The sequence below is a fragment of the Salmo salar genome, chromosome ssa18, assembly GCF_905237065.1.
Source record: "Salmo salar chromosome ssa18, Ssal_v3.1, whole genome shotgun sequence".
NCBI classification, from domain to species: Eukaryota; Metazoa; Chordata; class Actinopteri; order Salmoniformes; family Salmonidae; genus Salmo; species Salmo salar.
This window is the reverse complement of record NC_059459.1, coordinates 31,199,010-31,209,676: the sequence shown is the minus strand read 5'-3', so window position 1 is coordinate 31,209,676 and position 10,667 is coordinate 31,199,010. Positions and strand designations below refer to the sequence as shown.

General features: G+C 42.7%; 1 protein-coding gene across 2 annotated transcripts in view; it reads left to right on the top strand.

The window, feature by feature from the left end:
- The first annotated feature begins 10,113 nt into the window (after positions 1–10,113).
- The window catches only part of LOC106577245 (S-adenosylmethionine synthase), a 12,541-nt gene continuing 11,987 nt past the window's right edge, over positions 10,114–10,667 (top strand). For both annotated transcript variants that reach the window (XM_014155171.2, XM_045701033.1), the window contains exon 1: positions 10,114–10,410. In XM_014155171.2, coding sequence (XP_014010646.1) covers positions 10,341–10,410 — 70 coding nt within the window. In that variant the 5' untranslated portion in view covers positions 10,114–10,340. The remainder of the gene's footprint in view (positions 10,411–10,667) is intronic.

Genomic DNA, 10,667 nt, shown 5'->3' with positions numbered 1-10,667 from the left:
GAGAACACGTGGTCAGATGAGTTCTCAGAGAGTGTCACCAGCAAAGCACCCCCACACCATCACATCTCCTCCTCCATGCTTCATGGTGGGAACCACACATGCGGAGATCATCCGTTCACCTACTCTGCGTCTCATAAAGACACAGCGGTTGGAACCAAAAATCTCACATTTGGACTCAGACCAAAGGACAGATTTCCACCGGTTTAACGTCCATTGCTCATGTTTCTTGGCCAAAGCAAGTCTTTTCTTATTGGTGTCCTTTAGTAGTGGTTTCTTTGCAACAATTCGACCATGAAGGCCTGATTCACGTAGTCTCCTCTGAACAGTTGATGTTGAGCTGTGTCTGTTACTGGAACTCTGTGAAGCATATTTGAGCCAGTTTTATCATAGCGCTTGATGGTTTTTGCCACTGCACTTGAAACTTTCAAAGTTCTTGAAATTTTCCAGATTGACTGACCTTCATGTCTTAAAGTAATGATGGATTGCTGTTTCTCTTTGCTTATTTGAGGTGTTCTTGCCATAATATGGACTTGGCCTTTTACCAAATAAGGCTATCTTCTGTATACCACCCCTACCTTGTCTGTAACGTAGACGCTGGGAGTCGAGAAGCAGGTGACAAGTTTAATATAAATAAGAACATGGAACGAAACAACAAAGGAGTAGCGTCTTGACATGAAACACAGAAACAATACTACCTGGGGAAGGAACCTAAGGGAGTGTCAGATAAAGGGGAAGTAATGTGTGAGGTAATGGAGTCCAGCCTCATGATAAAGTGAAGGTGCGCGTAATGATAGATGTCAGGTGCACGTAACGATAGATGTCAGGTGCGTGTAATGATAGATGTCAGGTGCGCGCAATGACGGTTACCAGGCCCGGTGGATAGTAAACCGGCAATGTCGAACACTGGAGGGGAGGAGCGGGAGTAGACGTGACATTGTCACAACACAACTGATTGGCTCAAACGCATTAAGAAGGAAATAAATTCCACAAATTAACTTTTAAGAAGGCACATCTGAAATGCATTCCAGGTAACTACCTCATGGAGCTGGTTGAGAGAATGCCAATGCTGTGCAAAGCTGTCATCAAGGCAAAGGGTGGCTACTTTAAAGAATCTCAAATATAAAATATATTTTTATTTGTTTAACACTTATTTGCTTACTACATGATTCAATATGTGTTATTTCATAATTTGGATGTCTTCACTATTATTCTACAAAGTAGAAAATAGTAAAATAAAGAAAAACCCTTGAATGAGTAGGTGTCCAAACTTTTGACTGGTACTGTATATTTCCAGATTATGAGTTTGTTATAATAAAATCAAAATCAAAAATCAAAATCAAATTTTATTTGTCACATACACATGGTTAGCAGATGTTAATGCGAGTGTAGCGAAATGCTTGTGCTTCTAGTTCCGACCATGCAGTAATGTCTAACAAGTAATCTAACAATTTCACAACAACTACCTTATACACACAAGTGTAAAGGAATGATTAAGGCCGAACGGCATAGGCAAGATGCAGTAGATGGTATAGAGTACAGTATATACAGTTGAAGTCGGAAGTTTACATACACTTAGGTTGGAGTCATTAGAACTAGTTTTCAACCACTCCACAAATTTCTTGTTAACAAACTATAGTTTTAGCAAGTCGGTTAGGACATCTACTTTGTGCATGACACAAGTAATTTTCAAACAATTGTTTACAGACAGATGATTTCACTTATCATTCACAGTATCACAATTCCAGTGGGTCAGAAGTTTACATACACAAAGTTGACTGTGCCTTTAAACAGCTTGGAAAATTCCAGAAAATGATGGCATGGCTTTAGAAGCTTCTGATAGGCTAATTGACATCGTTTTAGTCAATTGGAGGTGTACCTGTGGATGTATTTGAAGGCCAACCTTCAAACTCAGTGCCTCTTTGCTTGACATCATGGTCAGACCAGTGTTGAACAAACCTGAGCATGGGTGCTTCCTGTTTTAGTTTCTGTCTATAGGCTGGGAGCAACAAAATGGAGTCGTGGTCAGATTTTCCGAAAGGAGGGCGGGGGAGGGCTTTGTATGCGTCGCGGAAGTTAGAATAACAATGATCCAGGGTTTTGCCAGCCCGTGTTGCTCATTCGATATGCTGATAAAATTTAGGGAGCCTTGTTTTCAGAATGGCCTTGTTAAAATCCCCAGCTACAATAAATCCAGCCTCAGGATATGTGGTTTCCAGTTTACATAGAGTCCAATGCAGTTCTTTCAGGGCTGTCGATGTGCCTGCTTGGGGGGGATATACACGACTGTGATTATGATCGAAGAGAATTCTCTTGGTAGATAATGCGGTCGGCATTTGATTGTAAGGAATTCTAGGTCAAGTGAACAAAAGGACTTGAGATCCTGTATGTTGATATGATCACACCACGTCTCGATAATCATAAGGCATACACCCCCGCCCTTCTTCTTACCAGAGAGATGTTTGTTTCTGTCGGCGCGATACGTGAAGAAACCAGGTAGCTGTACCGACTCTGATGTATCCCAAGTGAGCCATGTTTCCGTGAAACAAAGAACGTTACAATCTCTGATGTCTCTCTGGAAGGCAACCCTTGCTCGGATTTCGTCTACCTTGTTGTCAAGAGACTGGACATTGGCGAGCGGTGCGAGATGTGCCCGTCTACGGAGCCTGACCAGAAGACCGCTCCGTCTGCCCCTTCTGCGGTGCCGTTGTTTTGGGTCGCCGGCTGGGGCCTCTTCCGGCGCCGACAGAGATGGCCGCCTCTCTTCGCTTTACTAGGAAACTATGCAGTATTTTTTTTTTTTTTATGTGTTTTTTCTTACATTGTTACCCCAGGAAATCTTAAGTTTTATTACATACAGACGGGAGGAACTATTGGATATAAGAGCAACGTCAACTCACCAACATTACAACCAGGAATATGACTTTCCCGAAGCAGATCCTCTGTTTGGTCCACCACCCAGGACAATGGATCGGATCCTGTGAAATTGAGAGAATTATTATAATGCCCTTTTAGTGCAAGAACTGTTTGAAAAGACAGCCTGAAATTTCAGCCTGTGTTGGTGGGATGTTGTTTTGGTCTGCCTGATGACACCACCAGGTGGTAAATTAGTTAATAGACCAATAAGAAAGAAAGTTCCAAAGCTTTCTACCAATAGAGGCTAGTTTCCCGTTTCCCCCACCCACTCCTAGACAGTCCTATAAAAATTATTGCTTGAGAAATTGCTCTTAGCTAAAAAGCTGCTTTTGTTTATTTTTGACAATTTTAATTGAAAACAATCGCAGTAAGGTACGTAATTGTTACCCAGAAAGGATATGATATTGAAATAAAAATGGCTGCAAATTAAGCCATTGTAGCACTCCACACTCTAACGTGCCATCAGTTTTGTAACAGTATTCATTGATAAACACAAGGCGTGGTAGTGGATTATTTTCACGGTCAGGGGGGAACTGGGTAATGAAAGAAGAGACTCTGGGCTGCATCTCAATAGTCTAATGTGGCTTCTTCTCCTGTCTCCTTAACTCAATTCCTTCACTTGTCCGAAAGGACAGGGCAGGCGACAACAACTCTATGCATTTGCTGTATTCCTTTGCCCTATCCTGTGCTTTCAGATCAGTGCAGATGAAGGAGAGGAAACAGGGAAAGGAGACAGCTTCAAACTATTGAGATGCAGCCTCTGTGAGCGCTGTGGTGTGGTTACGTTTGTTCATCAGTGGTGGGCTCATAGACTAGAGGAATGTGCTGAGTGTCACAGCTACACCCATCCCAGTAGACAGCTGCTGCATTCCTAATGGCTGTCTATGCCCTCTGTCTCTCTCTCGCGCTCTCTCTCTCGTGCTCTCTCTCGCGCTCTCTGTCTTGCACTCACTCTCTCACGCGCTTTCTCTCTCTCACTGTGTGTGTGTGTCATGTGCATCTTTTCACCCTTGAAGTTCTGAGAAAAACATGCAACCCTTCCCTCACCCCTAGTTTATAACTGGCAGCAGCATTTCATCAATGTGGGTGTTCCTATATAAATGTTTTGCAGTAATGATATCAGTAGTAAAATAAATTGCATTGATAATGGCCTTATTATCAGCATTGTCAACATGTAATGCAGTATATACACCCTTATTGAAAAAACACACGAATTTCACGCAATCACGTGAAGTGTTCAAAAAACAGGTTTTAACATGATTTTACGTGATTTTCCACATGTGAAATCATGTGATCACGTGTGACGTGTTCCAAAAACACGTTTTCACATGATTTTACGTGATTTTACACGCGAAAACGTTGTTTTTCTGTAAGGGCAGTATCAGTAGGCTAAGCGATTTACAGCCACGTGTGCATAAAAACACTCACAAACTTTTACAGATGCACAATCGAGAGTACGGCAACTGCTCCACCCACAACCGTAAGGCTCTCCAGAGGGTAGTGAGGTCTGCACAACGCATCACCGGGTGCAAACTACCTGCCCTCCAGGACACCTACACCACCCGATGTCACAGGAAGGACAAAAAGATCATCAAGGACAACAACCACCCGAGCCACTGCCTGTTCACCCCGCTATCATCCAGAAGGAGAGGTCACTACAGGTGCATCAAAGCTGGGACCGAGAGACTGAAAAACAACTTCTATCTCAAGGCCATCAGACTGTTAAACAGCCATCACTAACATTGAGTGGCTGCTGCCAACATACTGACTCATCTCTAGCCACTTTAATAATGGAAAAATTGATGTAATAATTGTATCACTAGCCACTTTAAACAATGCCACTTTATATAATGTTTACATACCCTACATTACTCATCTCATATGTATATACTGTACTCTATACCATCTACTGCATCTTGCCTATGCCGTTCGGCCATCGCTCATCCATATATTTATATGTACATATTCTCATTCATTCCTTTACACTTGTGTGTATAAGGTAGTTGTTGTGAAATTGTTAGATTACGTGTTAGATATTACTGCATGGTCGGAACTAGAAGCACAAGCATTTCGCTACACTTGCATTAACATCTGCTAACCATGTGTATGTGACAAATAAAATTTGATAAAAAAATATATATATATGTAGGTAAGGGTGGTCCTGGGAATTGAGCTCACTATCCTGGCTTTACTAACACTATGCTCTACCAACTGAGCTACAGAGGACCACCACCTGAGTCTGAGACACACGCACACACACACACATACATACACACACACACACACACACACACACCAACATACACAAACACACGCTGACGTACTGTACACACACAACCCTCTCCACCCCTGAACCACTACTGTAAGCCAATGTGACTTTTGGGACGTGTTTGGGACCTCTGACCAATCACAGGTTTAGAACCGTACCCCACCTACTGTTACCTCTGGTCCTGAGCAGCCATTGGTCCACACTCCACACTCCTCTCTGGTGAATCTAGCTAATCAGAGGACCTGGTGGGAAGAGGGAAAATGGAAGTGGGACAACTGCCAAGTTGTGAACACCACAAGTGCTGCTCAGGCTGGTTTAAATTGCTCAAATAGACCCTGTTCACAGATAATGTTCAGTATTTTTTATTATGATTTGCTAAATGTATCCAAATTTAGAGTTAACCTACAGTTAACATTGAAGGCTGACCTTTATACACCAACAGTAAAATAACATTTATAGCTTATGTAATAAAACAACAGTGTAAACAAATGACTAGGACTAATCATTAGTAGGGTTACTTCTTATATCACAGGTGAAGTTAATAGAGACTGTATCTTTGATTGTATACTGCACCAAGGTTATTATAGTAAACGGAAACTAAAACTAAAAATAATCATTAAAAAAAGTATTTAGTAAAATGAAATAAAATAATGAACAAACCCGTTTGTAAAAACTAAAACTATGTGGAAACTTTGACTCCAAAACGAGCAAAATGTTTGAATTATGTTCAGTGCTGGGGTTGGGGCTGTGAGCGAGGCTTCCCAGGCAGCACGACCTTGAACCTGCAGAAAGACAAACAGCTGTTAACAACTTTCCTACAGGCTTCACATCACAGGCAGCCTGACTCTAACTGACTTATCTCAACCTGTTCTGTCAAGTTTAAGGTCTGACTGACATTCAGACAATCCCAAATCGACCCCTCGCTCCTACCCCTAGACACTCCAGAGGATTGGATAGAGGTTAGTCTCGCGAAGCCGGACTCCAAGCCAGAAGATAGATGTCTAATTGGTGCAAGCAATATGGCGCTATAAGAAAATGGCACTAGCTCCTCTGTGCCGTCCAGTAGGTGGAACTTGTACCATACAGCTATGAGTCAGGCAGGCCTAGGGGTCAATTTGGGATTGTGAAAGAAAGAAAACGAGAACACACCGCCGTGTCACCAACATACATAACACAGTCCAGGGAATCCCCCTACACATACTAAGTCAGGATCGTTATGTGATCTCAATGACTTACCTGGTTAGATAAAGGCAAACCCACCCTCCCCCACTAAGTAACCCCTCAGTCATGGGAAGAAAGGGTTCATAATAGCACTGCATGTTGATAGGAGCTACCTCGTATACTGTCTGGGTTTGTTGTGTTGTTGTGGTTGATGACCTCACCTCCTGTATAACACAAACAATATTTGAGTGATTGTGATGATTCTTTGTTTTTTCATTCCTAACATTCCTATTAAAGTCCTATTCCCACTGTAAACTCACCATTCTTATCACAATGTAAACATCCCGAATCCATATAGTATGTTTTTTATTCACCTGAAATTCAATTCTGCTTTGGCAACTGCTCGGATTATAATTGATCAATCTATTATCAATTACAGTGCTTGTGCCGTGACCTTCTTTAACATGTTATATGACACGTGGTCACCCCAGCGATAGATAGCCACTATCTATCTACTCAAATAGTACGATGTTGTCGCGGTAGAAAAGTTCCCCTGCGGTGTCAGCCAGTCATTAACCTTGGCTGTACAGTCTGCTGCTACACCACATCACTCAACTAACCATTGTCTGGTGGCTGTCACACACACACACATAAACTGGCATGCAGATACACACACACACAAAAACCAGTGATTCACTGATTTCTTTGGAACAGAGTTTGCAATGTACTATACTGTAAATGCCAATGTACTATACTGTAAATGTCAATGTACTATGCTGTAAATGTCAATGTACTATACTGTAAATGCCAATGTACTATGCTGTAAATGCCAATGTACTATACTGTAAATGTCATTGTACTATGCTGTAAATGCCAATGTAGTTCTCTCACGTCACCCCGCTCCTCCGCTCTCTCCACTGGCTTCCAGTTGAAGCTCGCATCCGCTACAAGACCATGGTGATTGCCTACGGAGCTGTGAAGGGAACGGCACCTCCATACCTTCAGGCTCTGATCAGGCCCTACACCCAAACAAGGGCACTGCGTTCATCCACCACTGGCCTGCTGGCCCCCCTACCTCTGAGGAAGCACAGTTCCCGCTCAGCCCAGTCAAAACTGTTCGCTGCTCTGGCACCCCAATGGTGGAACAAGCTCCCTCACGACGCCAGGACAGCGGAGTCAATCACCACCTTCCGGAGACACCTGAAACCCCACCTCTTTAAGGAATACCTAGGATAGGATAAAGTAATCCTTCTAACCCCCCCCCTTAAAAGATTTAGATGCACTATTGTAAAGTGGTTGTTCCACTGGATATCATAAGGTGAATGCACCATTTTGTAAGTCGCTCTGGATAAGAGCGTCTGCAAAATGACTTAAATGTAAATGTAATGATCACTGTCTGTCAGTTTGAGATACTGGGACACTATGATGACTGTCTGTCAGTTTGATATACTGGGACACTATGGTGACTGTCTGTCAGTTTGAGATACTGGGACACTATGATCACTGTCTGTCAGTTTAATATACTGGGACACTATGGTGACTGTCAGTGAAAAAGGGAATATAGTGAATATTGCTTTTAAACAATCTGCTTCTGGTATCCTGACAGGAAAGAGACTACTAAACTGAGCACTGCTGAATTCTTGTTAAAATTCTCCTCTCATTTCTTGGAGATGAGTCAACATGAACTATTACCAGATCCAGATGTGTCTGTGACTGTGTGTATATATACCTCTGCACCATACAGTTATTCAGATATGATTTGTATAATTGTATACAGTGCATTCAGAAAGTTTTCAGACCCTTTGACTTTCCGAATGCACTGTATATTCTCGTACAGTTTTGGGGAGTAGTGAACTACATTTAACTAGTAATTTAATTACATTTTGCAGTAGCTTGATAGTAGTTGAACTAAATTCAAATATTGGTAGTGTTTTCAGTAGTTAATCATTGTTTTGCTATGTAGTGGTGTAGCTAACTACTGGAACTACACACTACTTTTTTTAGCAAAAATAAATTATGGGTGAAGAAAGCAATAATGTCCTATCTTTTTACTCAACAGACCAGCCTAATTTCCACTTAAAACACTTTTTGTGTGACAAATTCTCACTCTTTGTGTGTCACATGACTGGGCAGGGGCGCAGTCATGAGTGGAGCCAGGCCCACCCACTGGGGAGCCAGGCCCAGCCAAGCAGAATTAGTTGTCCACAAAAGCACTTTATGACAAACAGAAGTACTGCTCAGTTTCATCTGGTGGCTGGTCTCAGACGATCCCGCAGGTGAAGAAGCTGGATGTGGAGGTCATTGGCTGGCGTGGACACACATGGTCTGCGGTTGTGAGGCCGGTTGGATGTACTGCCAAATTCTCTAAAACGACGTTGGAGGCAGCTTATGGTAGAGAAAAGTTTTCTTAACCCCCTAGAGTTGATCATCTAAGTTACATAACAAGAAAATCCCCATCAAAATCCATCAATTTAGGCCATAGATATCTGCATGTTTTGTATTGGTTGCATTTTAATCCAAGGCACCTGCTGGTGTCACGCATCTGCAGTGAAAGGTGGCAGAGCTAGAGCGGTGTTGCCAGACCATAAGATATCCCGAAAATCGTTCTTCTCACAAAAAAAAGTCTGTTGCGTCCGATCGGTTTGACCTACAAACTCTGGACTTACAGTACATTTGTGTATTTTTTCATACTGTATGCCGTATCATCTAAAATACAGCATAAGTGTGACTTAAGCTTCCACCCTGTGTGTGTGTGTAGAGTATCAACTGTTCTTTCATATTCCATCACTGTCAGAGCAGTGGGTCAGTGAGTTTCCTACCATGTCCCACACTCTTAGAAAAAAAGGGTTCCAAAAGGGTTCTTTAGCTGTCCCCATAGGAGAACCCTTTTTGGTTCCAGGTAGAACCCTTTTGGGTTCCCTGTAGAACTGTCTGTGAAAAGGGTTCCATTTAGAATCCTCTGAAGAAAGGGTTATACATAGAGCCCAAAAGGGTTCTTCAAAGGGTTATCCAATGGGTTTGTGTGTGTGTGTGTGTGTGTGTGTGTGTGTGTGTGTGTGTGTGTGTGTGTGTGTGTGTGTGTGTGTGTGTGTGTGTGTGTGTGTGTGTGTGTGTGTGTGTGTGTGTTTGTACCTTGCCACTACTAGGAAATTTGAAAAAGTACACATTTATTGCACAATGTAGCCCAAACAGTTGAAACCTGGCATGCTTTCTAAACCATTACATACTGTGGTACGTAGAATACTTGCAACACTCTTTCAGTTACAACACCCAGAAATAGTGTGACACATAAACTACACAAATATTTCACCTATTTCCCTACCAGTAAAACTAGTTTTTTACATCCAGTAATAATGCCAAAACAATGTAGCTGAAGAAATGTAGTAAACACGATATATTGCATCACATGTTGAAGCCCCCTTCCTTCTCTCTCTCTCTCTCTCTCTCTCTCTCTCTCTCTCTCTCTCTCTCTCTCTCTCTCTCTCTCTCCATACCTTTACACAGCCCCAGCTCCAACCTAGTGGAGAGCTAACCTAAACCACCCATAGGATAGGGAGGAGGGATATTTTCAAGATAACTCTTTGCTTTCTACAGCACAACAAAGGTTATTGGACTCCAGCAGCACCCCTGTGGAAGACAGAAGTGGAAGATTCCTTCCACCATTCTGGAGTGTGGAGAGAACTAAGGGTTAACTGGGGCTTTCTGAAAAGTTTCAATCCCCTCCCATCAACAACTCCCCCTGGAATGGTCTCACCCAGGGGTTCACATGACGTGTGTGTGCGTGTGTGTGTTTTTTCTTAGCAATATATAGGACCATGTGTAGATAGTCCAGGAGTTCTGTTGGATAGACAGTCAATTGGCAGCAACCCTCTCGCTCTCTCTTTTTTCTCTCTCCCTCTACCTTCTCTCTCTCAAGAGAACGAGCTGGGATATAAAGCTCTCACTGGAAATTTTATCTCAGTTTTTTTAGTGGTTCTGAGCACCTGCCTGTGTCAAAATGAGTGACGCTCTGCTGGATGATGGGTCCTTCATGTTCACTTCGGAGTCTGTTGGAGAGGGACATCCAGGTGAGTGTTCACCTGGCTGTATTCTACCTGCTCTTTACCTGCTCAATATCTTCTCTCTCTCTACCTGCTTTCTATCACTACCTGCTCTCTACCTGATCTCTACCTACCTGCTCTCTCTCTACCTGCTCTCTATCTACCTGCTCTCTCTCTACCTGCTCTCTATCTACCTGCTCTCTCTACCTGCTCTCTATCTACCTGCTCTCTATCTACCTGCTCTCTCTCTACCTGCTCTCTATCTACCTGCTCTCTACCTGCTC